This window comes from Chenopodium album, chromosome 10, assembly GCF_948465745.1.
Source record: "Chenopodium album chromosome 10, dcCheAlbu1.1, whole genome shotgun sequence".
NCBI lineage: Eukaryota > Viridiplantae > Streptophyta > Magnoliopsida > Caryophyllales > Amaranthaceae > Chenopodium > Chenopodium album.
Genome location: NC_137843.1, coordinates 61,124,373 through 61,141,216, shown reverse-complemented (window position 1 = coordinate 61,141,216; position 16,844 = coordinate 61,124,373). Strand labels below are relative to the sequence as shown.

The following is a 16,844-nucleotide window of genomic DNA, read 5'->3' as shown; positions in this document are numbered from 1 at the left end:
CCTTAAACACGGATGACAACACAAGTCCACCATAATGTGTTGTAATTTGTAAACCATCCTAGCCAGCCTTCCGGACGAGAGGACCCTTAAACACGGTTGGACAACACATGGTCACCATAACGTGTCGTAAATAATCCCTAGCCAACCTTCCAGTACAATGAGACTCTAAACACGGCTGGACAACACAAGGCGCCACCCTAATGTGTCGTAAACCATCCCTAGCCAGCCATCCATCACCGAAATATCCATTGTTTTTCTCATAACTCCATCGTGATCCATCATAAAAATAGACAAAACAAGTTCATTAGTTTTCCCTTAAAACACCGTGGGGAGAACTCCTAGATTTTGGGTTTTGGGCCATGCAACGGAAACTCCGGTAATTGGGCTAGCTTTAAGCTTCCTCAATACTCTTACACAGTGAAATAAATTCCCAAATTCAAAACTGCCACTCTAATTCTCCCAACTTTATCAGAGCTCTATCCTCCCTCATTTGTCGATCACTGGAGAAATTAATGTCGCTTGAAACGAGAAATCAGTTGCGAAATCTCTTTCTCTCTCCTCTCCACTTCTCCTTCGCAAAAGCTAGGGTTTCCAGAACTGATTAATGAGGTAAAATTTGCAGCATTTCATCAGCTTAAAGTTTAAATTTATCCAGTTTTTTGAGCTTAATTATCTGTAATTTTTCCCTAAACTGCTGATTCTCGTTGATAATGCGTTGATTCTGTGATGATCAATTCCTTATAACTTTGAATTTTGTGATTGTTAGAGTAATTGCGCGAATTTTGTCGGACTTATATACCGTTATATTTCCTATGTTGTTTGATGAATTAATTTCTGTTGATTATGCTTCAACAATGTGATGTTCAATTCTTCATCATACTTAGATTTGGATATTTGATATAATCTGAGTTTTTGCGCCTAAAATTAGGAATATGATAAGGAGATGAGTAACTCGAAATTGCTTAAATTTTGTTGCTATTATAAACTTCTGGAAGTAAATTTTTTTTTGTTATCTATTACTCCGTATTAGTTGATACTATGTTTACTTTGTCTTAGGTTTGAGAAATTTCAATAATTAGGAGTATGCAATGCTCAAAAATTTTCCTGAAATAGTAGCTTGTAACTTGTTCAATTATGCAGAAAGATCTATCATAGAATTGATAAGTTCGGAAGAGTGATCAGAACACTGCATGCTTAAACAGTGTTTCTACTACAATAATGTGTCACGTGATTATGTGTTTATGGACTTGAACACATAATTTTCGCATGATTTCACATTGCATCCATGAGATATGAGAGCAAGCGCTTCAATTGTACTCTCGTGTTGTTGCTCCTAACGTGCTTGTTTAATCAATCATCTAAATGTAGGTCTATGAACTACCACTGCTAGTTTGATCGGATTAAGGTTTATGAAGTTTAGAAAACCGATATTCAGCTCTTTTATAAGACTTTAACTGACCTTACATAGGAAAACAGTCTCCTTATCATTCGGTGTTGGATAGGACACTAGGACTAAAGCTTTGTGCATAATGGTTTGGTTTTTCGTTTAATGTTGTTATTGCTGTATACTGGTTGTTTACTAAGTTTAGATAGTGTGATTAAATGCTTTTCGTCCTACTACTATCATCTGTTTTTATGATATTAGTCAGAAGTTCAGCAATGCACAAAATTTTTCTTTTCAGTTTACTTGCCTGTGCTAGTATTGATCGTTACTAGAAAATATCGTGCCATCCTTATTGTTCTAATTCCACCCTACACAATATCTTGTTCTTCATCAACCAAACCTTTCTATTTTATGTAATGTTACATATGAAGTATGTTTTTCTTTAATGATGTGAAGGCATTAAGATATTTCAAAATAATATTGAAACCAGTATTCATACAAATCTTCCTTTCAGTGTAGATATGTATGGATATCAAACAGAGTAAGATTAAGCAGAGTGATGAAGATCAATCTGCTATGTGGGATATGTGATGACATATGATGATGATGATGATGATCTTGATGTATGCATTTTTCTTGTGAATTTAATTATGAAGGGTAGAGGAAGACAAGACTTTTCTGTTACCAATGAATTGCCTAACATTACGATCATCCGTTCAACCAGTCAAACCATAATCCAGTGCAGGTATTCTTCCACCGTTATACAAAAACTATTCTTCCGTGTTCTTCTTCTAGGGTGTTTCATGTTTACCTATGAGGGCTATGAACCTTTGATTTTTGGAAGTGTAGGCTAATAATCGTGCAATTTCAAGTGTCATTCGTAATGTTTCTTTATCTTGCATTATTTTCTCGTTGCAGCTTATAATGGACTGGTTAGAGGTACTTTGTAAGCTGTAACAGAGGGTTTCAGGATGATATGTTATGTCCTAACACCATGATCATTTGTAAAACCAGTCAAACCATGATCCTGTGCATGAACTTCTCCAATGTCATTGGTATACAAACTAACAATCGTGCCATATCAAATGTCATCCATAATGTCTAATTGCAGCTTAGGGTGAACAGGTTAGGAAGTACTTTGTAACAGGGTATTAGGATGGCATGCTATGTAAATTGTACTTTTAGCTGATGAGTTTACAATCTCATATCGTCATTTCCTCGTGCTATGTTTCATGTTTCTACATAATAGTGCTATCTGTCAATATGAAATTTGATTCAGTAACATGACAAATATTTTGGGTACCATTTAATAGTTCTTTCAGATCCTATATGCAGCGAACAATTCACCTTCGTCCTAACTCCTAAGTATGCCTAAACAATCTGCCACCATGATTCTGTGCAAACTTCACAGGGTTCTTCCCTTGTAGGAACTTCAGTTTGGCAATACATATAGTATATTAAAGATCTGTCTGTCTTTAATAACCATCTTCGTATTCTGAGATCTGTAGGCATGTAGCAACCCAATCTTTCTATGGTGTGTCACATAAATAATTCTACGATTTCCAGCATATCTAGAACTTTAGAATCCTGAAAATTGATGATGTTTTTCTAACTTGAGCACCTTCTATGATAACATAAGGAATAAGAAAATGAGCTGGTTTGGTCTATTCTTGTCGTTTACTTATTTCAAATTCTTCAGTTGATTCTTTATGCAATACTGCCCTTTACTTAAAAACAATTTGCAGCTATTGAATATTTCTGTGTATTTACTGTGCAGCAAAATAATTTAGTTCATTCCTAGTTTTCCGGCTAAGAGTGTGTGGGTTGTAGAGTTTTATTGTATACACTGTCTAATACAGTATACTATTATAACAATTACAGCTGGACTAAGCTTATCACTGATTTTGCCCAACTGTTTCTTTGGTCTTTGTGCTCCCAAGCCAGGCATTTTGCACGTTTAGGTCAGCTTCATTTTCCTTTAATGAAATAGATTTGATTCTAGATTTGCTTTTCTGTTAGAATCTTTTCATGGTGAAATACTCTACTTTTTAAGTATAGTACTTTCGTATATTGTATAGCTAATTAGAATTACTATAGCATGCACTTTGCTTTTTACAGCTAAAAGCCATGATCTAACTAGTCATAGAGGACCATCAGACTATTCCCCTGGTCGAAAAGATGATGAATTAACACAACCCTTGCTGCTGATGTACATTATATGACCCTTAATGATCGAATTTGTGATTTCAGCTCTCTTACTGATCAATTCTTTAGTCACGAGATTGTAATTATCTCAGTGATACAAGTTGCATAATGTTAAAAAAAATGTTTACCAAAAACAATTATCATCTCATATGCTTGCAATGACTTGATAATGGTTGAAGTAGCGCGAAATCTGTAAAGAAAAATGCTGCAAACAATTTCCCTCTTGCCATGTGTTATGCTTCCGCGCTATTTTGTCTGTTCTATCCGCATGGCTCAATTGGATTATATTTTACTTCGAAGCTCAGTCTAATCTGAATGTAGCCTTCTTTGTACTTTTCCTCCATGTGCTAACAGGAATCAAAGGGACAGGGACAACTTCCGCTCCAAGTGAAGTGTTCAATACAAACAAGGAGTTTCAGGTGGCTGTGTTTTTTGCTTGCTCCCAATGTTTCAGCTTCAAGCAGACCTTATAGATCATGACTTGTGCCAGGTAATAGCCAATTATCACAGCTTTATAACATTTATATTTTATACTACTTTTATACTGTATCATTTTGGAGATGAATATACATTATCTTGGCCAATGTGGCATCCTACATGTAGTAACTAGAAACTGCCCTTAACTGCTATTTGAATATACTGAAAATAGGCCATTCCGAATTAGGGAAGCCAATAAAATGCCCAAATCTTCATCCTATTAACTTAATTACTGCACCGGGGATGGAGCACTTAGCATTGTGCTCCTGTTGGCACATGGAGGCCCCCGTGATGATCATGTGCCATCTCACACAGTCACGCATGCCATGACCATAAATGTTGCTCCTGGGAGGAAGGTACAAGTATTAAATTACCCTCGTCCTCCCTAATAGTGTTAGCCCAATCTATGATTATTTATGGTGTGGTTTGTTAGAAGTAATGTGGTGCCTTCCCCCTCCCCACTTTTGGTTCACATTCTCACCTGTCATTGTAAACCTCACAGGAAGCAAAGCATATAAGAGCAATAATATTCCCTACCTCTAGCTATCTACCATTCTTTGTTATGGAATGGTACTTACCAATAATAGCACTGGCTTGTAATAGAAGAGTGAGAAAGGCAGACCAAACAGCGGCAACAAACTAAGGCCTAGCCTATGTTTTCAAATTGGTTTATACCAATTCATCCATGATTATAACTAACACCAGGAATTTACACCTTTTATTACTTCTCATCCCTACCACAACTAGAAGGGAAATATCTAAAGAATCCAGAGTCTTAACAGTAAAATAAGACGGGCCATTATCATAGTATTAATCGATATTCATGGATACATCCCCTGTTTATTTCCCAAATGGTGAGGCAATAAGGGGGTACTAACAAAATCTAGATACAGAAAAGAATGAACAAACTGAAACCAAATCCAACTGGACACAGATATCGGAATGTGAAAAAAAAAAAAAAAAAAATTACACATCCACACACATAAAACATATAGGGGGATATGTATAAATTTCTCTTACTCAAAATCCCAAGGGAACTTGGGGTTGATGAGTTTTGGAGTGCTTGATCCCGACGATGTAGGGGATACGGGTATAAGCGGGGGTGCAGACTCAAAAGTCTCCCATTGTGTGGTTACCACAGTCCCATTCCCGGAAGTAGATTGCCTTGATGGTTGCTCTTGTTGCGCCCGTGGCTGTAATGGCGAGTGGCCTATAGAATGTCTTTGTCTTTGTGAGGTGGGAAGAGGTGGTTTTCCCAAATTTGATGTTTTCTCTTGACTATTAACATTACCATTGACTGAATTCCTGGCATGCCCATTTGAATTCTCATTTGTCCTGTGAACTCCATTTGCAGCTGGTATCGAGTTTTTTGCCTTAAGCACATCCAAAGTCTCTACATACTTCTGAACTCGTCTTACCTGTATAAAATTTACGAAATGTAAAAATCACAACTAATTTGAAAAACTGAATTTTCTAATCACTATATCAGAAAGTTTACCTGCATCTTTCGTTGCAATTTGACATCACCGTCGGCGGTAATACCGTCTAATTTGATCAATTCATTCATTAATAATTCAATGACATTTACAACATCCTTCTCTGCTACTCTTCCCCCTTTCAAGATCACTGATTCAAGAGCTGACACCTGCCATTTACAGCAACAAATTAAAACATAATTCACCAATTACCTCGATTTAGAGGTCATACAAACATTCTCCATAACACTTCCAAATCCAAACATAATTATTTTCCAAAATTCAGCTATTTGTCCGACAATCATACTTTCTAATCTTCCAACTTTAATTGAAAATCAAGTAATTAAAATAACAATTAATATAATTACCTGACCACCAAGTCTGTCTACTTGCAAACTGATCTCTGAAATAGACTTGGCTGCTTTCTCCATCTTGGCATTCTTCCTCATTTCAAGGTACCTTTTTTCCTGGCTAAGTGGATCCTCCACCAACACCATTTTCGATTTATCTTTCACTCCAACAATATCCAAAAAATCCTTCGAATCTCTTTCCTTATCTTTGTAATACAGTTTCATATCTTGATGATGCAACCCTGTTGGAGCTGCCAGCATTTTCTTCAATTCCCCTGAAATTTTTTAAAATTATTATTCCACAAATCAATAAATTCATCCAATTTCATAAATTAAAAATAAACAAAATTAAAAAATAATAGAAAAAATTACCAAATGAAGCTTGGGAATTAATATGGATTTCATGGTAGATTGACGCGTATTTGACCCGAACCCGAATAGTTGGTGGAGGTTTGGTATTTTGATCTTCATCTACTCTCTTCTGCACCAACATCCCACATGGCCGCATCTCCCAATTCTCCGGTCCTCCTTCTCCTTCTCCACCACCGACACCTCCGCCGACGCCATTGACAACACCAGCACCTCGGTGTCGGTCACCATTGGCTGTGTTACCATTCATTGGTGACAGCCCTGTCAACTTAGTCCTCATACGCATCATCTTCGCCTAAAATTTTTATCCCCACCCTCCTCTTAAGTTCACCTTTTTATAATTTTTTTGTATTTTTTGTACAAAACAAAAAAAACCTCACTCTAAATTTTCCTTAACTGTCACACGTGACTGAAGAAGAAAGAAGTACCTTAGATCAAACTGGTTAAAGAAATCCTCTCTTCTTTCTTTTCCATTGGACCTTCTTAAGAAAGGAATGTGGTTTAATTTAGAAGAGGGAAAAAACCATAAAATTTGATAGCTTCAACTTTTTCTCAAAGAATCTGTGGCTTTCTGACAAAGGAAAATAAAAACCCCACCAATCTTCTTCTACCAGAGAAAGAGAGATATATAATCAGATCTCTTCTTAAAAAAAAAATAATGAAGAATACTGAAATTTTAATTCTAATTTTAATTACTTGTATTTCTCTCAGATCTCTCTTTCTCTTTCTCTCTCCCTCTCTTTCTGAGAAACTAAATAAAAATTGAATGTGAGGCAAATAAGTAGCCACCCCAGTTCTGGTCAAACTAACCCCCCCTATTCTTAACAATTACCGCTACTAATGACAATAATAATAATAATCAGGTTTTTAATCGGATTATTATTATTGCAAAAATTATGAAAAAAAAAGGGTTTTAAAAGTGAAAGACTTCTGGAGAGAACGCGAAGAAGAGAGGGAGACAAAATACAACACCCCCAACTGGAAAGAAAGAGAAATAGAGACCTCAAAGATTTTATTACATTACAGTAGATTGACAGCGAACTAGGGATGGCAATGGATCGGAGATGGGTCGGGTGATGCGTCATCCGCCTCCATCCGCCAAAAATCCATCCATCACCCGACCCATCCATCACCTAATTTTCCTTCATCAACATCCGATCCATCCGTCATCCATGGATGAATCGGGTGGATCGGGTGAAATATATATATAAATACAACTTTGCACTTTAATAATTAAAATTGAGATTTGAAAAAAAAAATGATCAATTAATTAAAACTTTTATACATCCTTCTAATACTCGTTCCTTTTTACTAAATTAAAAACAAATGTCAATTCCTAACACTACAATAGACAATAATTTATTAAAAAAATATTTATTTTTATTTTTTTTATATATAAATTTAACGGGTGGATGGATGGGTCGGGTGATGGATCGGGTGATGGGTTGGATGTATCATCATCCGTAGCCGACCCGATCCGTCACCCAACCCATCCATCATCCATCCGTCATCCGCTTAAGTTCGGGTTTTCGTCCATATATTTGGATCGGGTGGATGGTTATCCATCGGGTTTGGATGATATTGCCACCCCTACAGCGAACCAACCAAGGTTTTGAACTTATGATGAGGTATGAGGTACATAAATGATTAATAACATTATTTTCCTTTTTTCTATGAATTGATTGTATATTTTATTTTCTATTTTTAATTGTACTCCATCCGTCTCTTAATACGAAGCCTTTTTTGGTTTTTACACGGGAATTATGAAAGTTAATCCGTATAAATTCTTTAAAACTAATAATTAAAAATACATATGTACATATGGGGTTAGAGAGATATAGGGAGAAAGAAAAAGTAGTTGAGAATAATTAAAGAGATAGAAAGATAAAATATTGGGAATTGATGTTAAAAGTATAAATAAATAAATAAATAAATAAAGTAAAAAAAAATGACAACTCATCAAAAAGAGGGTAATAATGCCAAAAAATACAACCTTTAAATCGAAAGAAGTATTGTATATTGGTTTACCTAAAAAGGAAATGAGTATTATATTGACTTTTGTAAATATTTAACCAAATAACCCATGTTTTCATTTAGGATATTCTCTTCAACTTAATTTCAGTTCAGTTCCTAAATTCCTTTTCTCATAAATAATCCATTTCATTTCAGTTCAGCTCCAATTAGTTCATTTCAGTTCAATACAATAAATCATAACATGCCCTTAGAATGAAAATAGACTACTCCGTAGTATACTAGTATGTATTATGTTAATTATTTTTGGATTTTATATTTATATATTTCAATTTTTTTATCATCTTTACTTTAAAAGTGTTTTTTAAGATTAATATAAAAACACGGATTATATAAGAAAAGCTTTATGCTTTGTGTGTAGCCGGCCATATCATTTGACCATTTGTAAAAAAAAAAAAAAAAAAAACCTCATGCACCGAAATATTGACCTAGGAGAAAGTGTCAATAAATATACTTCGGGCCTATTCTGATTGACTGAATTGAGCTGAACTTATTGGAGCTGAAGTGAACTGAATATTTTATGAGAGAAGGATATTAAAAACTGAATTGAAAATAATGTGAAGAGAACAGACCCTTCATACGGAATACTAGTTTTCCAAATATCGCGCATTTTGACCTTAGATATATTTATATCTTATTACAAAGTATTGTATGCTACGAATATATTCTAAGACAATTCTAACAATATTTCACATAGGCACATACTTATATTAATTCTTGTACAAAAGCTGCCCTTTTTTTCTTTTTCTCTCTTCTCCCTCCTCTCTCTTTTAGGGTTTTAGTTTTCTTGGTCATTTAGGCCGAAATAGTCTAATTTCTTCGGAAATTAGAATTAGAATATTTTCGACCCTTTTTCTATAATTCAATTTAGTTTTTTGTTTTGGTTTGTTTGTTTTTTTTTTTTTTTTTTTTTGTTCTCTCCATCCGTGAGAGTGTGTTCCAATTTTTTGGGATTTTGATTAAAATTTTATTTTTAGGGTTCTCATAATAATTGGGATTGTGATTTGGATTCCTATGGGTCTGGAATTTGTCATCAATTGGTCAATCAAAAGATCAGCTCGCGTCAAGCTTAAAGCGGTGGAATATGAGCTATGCCAAATATGCAAATTAGTTATGATTTTGATTGTAAAAGTTATAATATTTTCTCTATATCTTTGGTTAATAGATCTTTATTATTATAGATGTCGTATGATTACTATTTAATGATATTATTACTTCCCGTTTTAAAAAAAAAAAAAAAAAAAAAAAAATCTTGTACATAAATCAATATATGTACATAGAATATGAATGATGTTAGAAGTGCAAAAAGTAAAATATTCAATCAAATGAAAGAAGTATGTTATTAGCTATTATTACCGCATGTAGATGACGCATATAGGAGATTGGAAGCCGCCAAAGCTTTAGGTGGAAGGTTAAGATATTAAGATTAATGATTAAACTAATACTCTCCATTACATTTTATAAAAAAGATTAATTCAGAAAGGTAAATTACTACTAGCCCCTAGTAACTACGAGTACTAGGGAGAAGGGATCTTGTGTCTTTCACCAACCTAAGTAGTTGACAGTGGGATTTATTATAATAAGAAGATATGATTGTGATGATGAATTATGAATGATGAATGATGAGATGATAATATCGTTTCTCTAGCTGACACGTGTAAATGAGGAAGGGTGATTTGGGGACTTAGTGCCGTCCAATGATTGTTAAATTAATGATGAGAGCTACAGTAGGGACACGTGGCTGTTAGATGGATGAGGATGCATGGTATGTTAGGTGGGGTGGTCACTGTCGATTACTCCCTCGATAACCTTCTTTGGGTTGGAACTAAATATCGGAGTACGAAAAAAAAGCCGGGTACAGGATCTTTAACCCAAGTAACTAAGCGCCTATCAGCCACACGTGTTGTTTTTACCAATGTAATAAAATAACCATTTCTTGTGCAGACAGAAATAAAATTACATTAGTAACTTATTCGGTTTAGGTTAGGTTAAAATGCACGATGGAATTAATGTTGCTCTAAACTGTACTGTAGTATCAATTGACCTTGATTGACCTTTTTGTCCTGTTTTCTTTGTTTTCTGATTGGTTTGGAGCATCTTAAATCTATGCACTGAACTAAATAAATGGTACTCCCTTCATCCCTTAATTGCATTCCTGCTTTTGTTTTTGGGTGTTTCAAAATTATACTCCTACTTTCTCTTTTTAGTAAATAAATTTTTACCTTATATCTCCATATTATCCCAAAAATTGTGATGTGGCATTACTTGTATTTATAGCAATTTTGTTTTTAAAGGTTAGATTCTTATATCTCCATATTATCCCAAAATAGTTGTGATATGGCATTATTTGTATTTATAGTAATTTTGTTTTTAAAGGTTAGGTTGTTAAGGTACGAAAACCTAATTTCTTGTAAGACAATTCTCGCGAAATTTGTTTCAGTGACCTTAAGGTAATAAGATAAATTCTTTTAATTACACCTAGTAAGCTGGGTTATTTGTACTTTAGAAATGAATACTCCGTATATATGCATGTTGTGTGTTGTATTTTTAATACTACCTCTAATTTTTATAAGTTGCAAGTTTGGGGTATTATTTGTGAGATATAAAATATTTCAAAGTTACAACTAAAAAAATCAGAGGTAGTATATTTAGTATAAAATTATGGAATATTGTATTACTTAGGGGTGTAAATGAACCAAGTCGATCAATAAACTACTTGGGTTCGAGCTCGATTGAACCTCGTTCATGTAAGTTTATTTAATAAATGAGCCGAGTTTGAACAAATTTTGAAGCTTGTTTAATAAATGAGTTTGGACACGAATATAGATATGGTCGTTCTCATGAACAACTCGTTTCTGAACTATTGGTTTATTTATGTTCATGAATTATTGATTTATTCACATTTGTTAATTTAATTCTTAAGTTTATACGGTGTGATTAAGATTTAATTATTGTGCTACTTTTGAGATTTTCAAATGTTAAAAGTACAAAACTCGTTTATTATAAAAGCTCTTTTATTATTAAGCTCGTTCATGAATCACTCATTTATCAACTCGTTTAATAAACGAGCTGTTCATGAACCGTTCGTGAACATACATTATACTGAATGAGGCGAGGTTGAACAGATTTTTAAGCTCGCTTGAAAGCTCGGGATCATGCTTGGACTCGCCTAAATTAAACAAACTGAACATGAATAAGGTAGTACTCAACTCGGCTCGGCTCATTTACACCTCTAGTATTGCTTACTTGTAATTATATGGGAGATTCTAGTACTCTTTATGTTCCTTAATTAAGGATTTTGGCATTTGATTTTTCAACATTTTGAACATGTCTTAAACATAAATAATTCTTATTTTTTATGTATAAATATTATAAATAATCAGAATCGTCTTTAATTGAATTCAAAACTATTAAAGGAGAGATAGATGTCATTGATTCCACAAATTATTAAATTAAACCATACCCTAATCCCCAATTGTTTGCCACTTTGCCCAGTGCACATATTTATATTACTTCCTCTATTCTTTTAATATTGCACCACTTGTCTTTTAAAAAAGTTTTACAAATATTGCACTATTTACATTTAATATGTTTACGGTACAAATACTTAGCATACTTAACTTTTTTTACACTTAGGGGTGTTTGGCAATTGGCTTTTTGCCTAACTTTTGGCTTTTGGCTTTTTAGTTTGGTCAAACAGCCAAAGAATATGTTTGGTAGTTGGCTTTTTTTGTTGGCTTTTAAGCTAGGTTTTCCGCCAAAAGCCAAAAGCTAAAAGCTAATAAGAGTACCTTTTTCTATTGGTTTTTAGCTTGTTGTCCCACTTTATTATTAATAAACAGTTAACAACCATTAATAATTTTACCAAACACTTTTGTAAACAGCCAGCTTAAACAAGCCAAGAAAACAAGTCAACAGCCAACAGCTAACCGCCGATTGCCGAACAACCCCTTATTCTTTAACTTATATCACATGGACAATTTTATATTTTTACCTTTCTCTATCTTCCTTTTTCCCCACTGCCAAAATTATTCTGCGGCAATTTATATATTGTAATAATAAAAAAAACAGAGGAAGTATTACTATTCAAAAGTGGGTGTTGATCAGAGGAGAGCAAATCCCAAATGCTCCTTTTCATAATGACACCTCACTTGCCATGCTATACCAAATAATAGCCAACTAGATAATTAACACTTTCAGTAACATATCAACCAAGAAAAAAAAAAAACTTTTAGTACTCCCTTCGTGTTTTTTTAAGTGACACACTTTGACCGACACGTAGTTTTAGGAGATTTTATTGACTTTAATAAAATAAGATGATAAAGTAAAAGAATGTGAAAGGAAGTGGGGACCATGAAAGGAGTGGGAAATGATAAAGTAAGAGATAGTGGGGTGAAGATATATTATTAAAATGTAAGGAATTTCTAAAAGAGGAAGTGTGTCACTTAAAAAAAAACGACCGTTTAAGAAAAGTGTGTCACTTAAAAAAACACAGAGGGAGTAACATATCAATTACACAAGAAAAAATATATATTCTCAATCAATATCAATCAAGCAACGGACATTTTCAGAATATTTCATTTGTAGAAATGAAGAAAGTTATAAATATTGTGTTCCTCTGCAAATTGACACATCTCGTGTATTGACATGGATGCATTTTAGTTAAAAGGTTTTGTTAGAGTGAAACTAACGAGAGAGAAGTAGTAGGACTTAAAAGTAATTTTTTGTGAGAATGAAATTGTGATCACTTTGTATGTTTACGGTGTGGAATAATTTTAGAGGAATGACTTAAAAAGAAAAATAGAGCAAATAAAATAATTAAAGAGAACCTGGGGATTAAATTGTACAGAGTATTAAAACTTATTTTAGTTGTAGTTTAAATTTCAATAGCCTATATTAACTCATAGTTGTAGTTCTCATCTAAATTTATTGGAACCCACTAAAATTGCATAGAACATACTCCTTTTTAAAAAAACACAAAAATAGAACAGTCTTACTTGATAATGTTAGTATTTTTCCTATTATATGTTTGACCATTAGTTTACTTAGTGCTTTAACTAAGGAAGCTTAAGAAGCTTACCCAACACATCGCTTAACTCATCATAACAAAAACAAACTAGGCCAAAATAAATCATACTGTACATCAAAATGAATTTGAATAATACCTTAATCTTGATGAAAATTATTCTTTTTATGTTTGTAGAAGAGAAATAAAACAGAACAATACAATCTTATCACCTTCAATTTAACACGAGTATTGATCTTCCTTTAACATGTGGACAATTTTTGTAGCTAAAATGCACTACGTTTTTATGACGTTGGTACTAAGTGAAAGTATTAGTATGATCATGAAAGCTTGACATTCATGCTATTTGCAACTTAAAAAGTTCAACCTCATTCATTGAACCAGGTCGTCTTACTGTTTTTAATTTTATGTACTATACGAAGAAAAAAAAATGTCTACAGATTAACAAAGGTTGGATATCAGAATTCTCTTTTTGGGCAATTATTAGCTAGCTAAATGTCCGAAGAGAGTAAGAGACGTAAGACGGTAAGAGTGTCTCTTGGGTTGTGCATCTCTTGTGTGATTTGAGGGACCCAAAAGATTAGAGGCATCAATTCCCTTGACTAAAATCAGGTTTTATAGGTAGAAAGTTTGCTTAATACCATTCAAATTAATACGTGCAATTTTGTTATGGAATATACTTTATTAATTAATGTCATGTATGTACCAAATGATACAGTATGAGCTTAAATCAATTGGAATCTCTAAGAACATTCCAGCTCACAACAGAGGCATCTATAGGAACATTACTTGGCTAACTATTCGTTAGATACTAGGCATAATCGCATAGAAATATTGACATACATCATGCATTCGAATTGACAAAGTTAGTATTATGATTAGTGGTATGACAGATTATACGGAGTGTTATTAGTGGTACTCCGTATTGACCGTATATAGTTTCAGAGTATAGAGAAATTATTACTTATCATATAGTTTATGAGTATATGTAAATTATACAAAAGGTCTATGTTTTTGAACCAAAAAACGATGATTTAAAACATGAGAAAATTCTTTCCAATGTTACATTTTGTTAGGCACATAGTATTTATACTTTAATGTAATCTTCCATTAACACTTAAAACAAATCAAGATTGATTCCATACTGTAGAGTACTCTCAAATCTCAAGCTCCTTGTCTTGAAGTTCTAAAATTAATTCAAAACTTTTAAATACAGGACACTAGCGCTGCTGCACTTATGGTTAAAACATAAATGTGAAGCGTGTCAACTGCCAATTTCCTCTTTTTTTTTTTTTTTTTTTTTTTTTTTTTGAAGAAATTTCCTCATTCTTATAATAAAATACCATAGTCCTTACTACTCGTTTTTCATATTGATCTGCCCTTAAAATAGAAGATCACTCGTTTTCCACCTTGTTCCTATCTTTTTCGGGTAGTCTTCTTTAGACCTTTAATACTTTGTCCTTGTTCTTTGCCTAAAAAATTCAGGCTTATATTAGTCATCACAAAATGGGCACTGAAATAGTGAAATATACGGAGTTAAGTATAATACAGGGGACTCAATTCTTGCAAAATGTGGGGAAAGAGGACTCTATTTATTTTATAGAGGAAAAGGGGACTAGGGTTAAATTTCTGGTGTTAGGGGGTATTTTCAGGTGACTTAACTCACCTTTAACCCAAGAAGAATTAAGTCCCCTCATTATTGCCTTGATTAAACCAGACAAATTCAATCCCTTCATTAATAATTTCTGCGGATTGTTTTGAAAATATGGCTGTTTGAAATTAAGAAAGTACAACAACAATACAAAAGCTTTGTTCTTGAATTTTTTTTAATGTTTGTTATCCAAAAAAAAAAAATTCTTTTAATAATTTTTTAATGTTCTTCATCTCTCTGGTTTGTAGTAGCTTATTTTGTCTTGCATTTGTAGTAGAAGCACACATCATAATTTTAGTGAAGGCTTGTAGGGCCCTAAATTTTTTTTTTTTTTTTTTTTTAAAAAAAAATTATCGATAAGCCTAGTGTATATTGCAACAGAAGGTCATTAAGGAGAGTTTCTAAGAAAATCAAGCATCCTTTTATGAGATTTCTAATATGCCCAAACTATAAACAAGTGGATGGGTGTAATTATATTAGGTGGTAGGTTGGTTGACAGCCCACGTGAGTCAGAGTTAGTTTATGAGATGGTCATGATTTTAATTAAAGAAAAATGTGGAGTTAGAAGGTCGAGGATGTAATGAAGATGATGAAGAAAATAAACATTCAAAGTATTGTAATTTTATGCTTTATTTTTGTTCCAAAAAGAGTAAGGAACTCTTTTTTTTTATTGGTCTTAAATTAAAATATTTACCAAAAAAAAAAAAAAAAAAAAAAACATACTCCTTTTTTTTAGTTGACCAAATTGACTCAATTGTTTAACCAAGGGGACTCAATTCTTTAACCAAGGGGACTCAATTCTTTCCCTTATTTAATTAGAACCCACCGAAAACCCAAACCCATTCTAGCTCAGTCCCTTTTCTCTCTATAAAATAAATAGAGTCCCCTTTCCCCACATTTTGCAAGAATTGAGTCCCTTGTTTTATACTTAACTCGAAATATACGGATTAATCCTTACCTAAAAAACAAAAAAAGCAAATTGTTCATCTCTATATATAACTTGTAGGAAAATTTTTTGTATATAGCTGGTTTACACTAATATTAGTATACATCAAACAGTGGTAAGTTTTAGCTAATTTAGGGTAACTTTTTGCCTTTTTTGGATAACTTTAAACATAATACAATTTTTATATTAATAGATAGCAAGAAAAGTTTTATAAAAGTAATTTAATTACATTCAATCACTAATAATCGAATTTAAGTCATTTAATATGTGATTCTTTACTAATGAAGCGTAGATAATTTTTATTTATATTGGGTTACTTTTATGCATATTGGGGTAATTTTTATTCATTTTAAGTGCTACTTTTGATCACTTTAAACTATTTTTATAATAGATGTACAAAAATACATCCGATTTTTTTAAAAATTTGTGTTATTATAGCTCATTTTTTAAAAAGTTTTAAATGTAAAAAGATTTAGCTTTCGTCACGGTGCTGTCACGGCCGGTGCTTTTCGTCTGTAAACAAAAATTCGAGCCACCGACACTTAGCCACAGCATCCGAGTCAGATCCTATTGACGTGGCACTTTCTGGACCGTCAGTCACAGATTAGATGTTGTCATGCTTATCGTGGGGTACTGCTTATTGGATTATTTCCCTGCGACGTAGATGAGGATCGTACAACCTACTGATTAATTAGATAATTAACCAAGTGGGCGGTCGTTAGACGGATTTGTCAAACTAATTATATAATCTTTAATTTTGTTTCGTAGTAGTAGTTAGTATACCATCAATTTAAAACCATCGCCTGTTAGTAATATATAATGTAAATATGTAATCATTTTTTATATCGTTACCTTAATCATACTACCCAATGAAATATTAGTAGTAATAAAATAAGTGAAATTCATGATATTTCATTTATTGTATTTATT

At 33.0% G+C, this 16,844-nt stretch overlaps 2 protein-coding genes across 5 annotated transcripts; one reads left to right on the top strand and one right to left on the bottom strand.

Moving 5' to 3' along the window:
- Positions 1–469: 469 nt before the first annotated feature.
- Positions 470–9,473, top strand: LOC145564457 (uncharacterized). Of its 4 annotated transcripts, XM_081624767.1 has the most exons (5): positions 470–609; positions 1,899–2,129; positions 3,266–3,345; positions 3,944–4,079; positions 9,269–9,473. In XM_081624767.1, exons 2-4 carry the CDS (start codon positions 1,975–1,977, stop codon positions 4,060–4,062), a joined length of 354 nt encoding a protein of 117 aa, XP_081480893.1. In that variant the 5' UTR covers positions 470–609; positions 1,899–1,974; the 3' UTR covers positions 4,063–4,079; positions 9,269–9,473. The 4 variants fall into 4 exon arrangements, 3 of the variants coding, with proteins under 3 accessions (XP_081480893.1, XP_081480894.1, XP_081480892.1); XM_081624768.1 differs by lacking the exon at positions 9,269–9,473 and having other exon boundaries at positions 1,904–2,129; positions 3,944–4,290; XM_081624766.1 differs by lacking the exon at positions 9,269–9,473 and having other exon boundaries at positions 3,944–4,290.
- On the bottom strand, positions 4,872–7,245 carry LOC145562821 (BAG family molecular chaperone regulator 3-like). The gene is made up of 4 exons (XM_081623223.1): positions 6,264–7,245; positions 5,910–6,166; positions 5,565–5,711; positions 4,872–5,484 (listed from the first exon to the last, which is right to left on the bottom strand). The coding sequence occupies exons 1-4, from the start codon at positions 6,547–6,549 to the stop codon at positions 5,083–5,085; spliced, it is 1,092 nt and encodes a 363-aa protein (XP_081479349.1). The 5' UTR covers positions 6,550–7,245; the 3' UTR covers positions 4,872–5,082.
- Positions 9,474–16,844: the final 7,371 nt, after the last annotated feature.

What these genes read in the sequence shown, in the direction of transcription:
- LOC145564457 (XM_081624767.1), top strand. Translation starts at nt 1,975, where the DNA reads ATGACATATGATGATGATGATGATGATCTTGATGTATGCATTTTTCTT. An exon ending in CAAACCATAATCCAGTGCAG is followed by an intron (nt 2,130 to 3,265) that starts GTATTCTTCCAC and finishes TAACAATTACAG; the next exon opens with CTGGACTAAGCTTATCACTG. An exon ending in CAGGCATTTTGCACGTTTAG is followed by an intron (nt 3,346 to 3,943) that starts GTCAGCTTCATT and finishes ATGTGCTAACAG; the next exon opens with GAATCAAAGGGACAGGGACA.
- LOC145562821 (XM_081623223.1), bottom strand. Translation starts at nt 6,549, where the DNA reads ATGATGCGTATGAGGACTAAGTTGACAGGGCTGTCACCAATGAATGGT. An exon ending in TAATTCCCAAGCTTCATTTG is followed by an intron (nt 6,167 to 6,263) that starts GTAATTTTTTCT and finishes AAAAAATTTCAG; the next exon opens with GGGAATTGAAGAAAATGCTG. An exon ending in AATTGCAACGAAAGATGCAG is followed by an intron (nt 5,485 to 5,564) that starts GTAAACTTTCTG and finishes AATTTTATACAG; the next exon opens with GTAAGACGAGTTCAGAAGTA.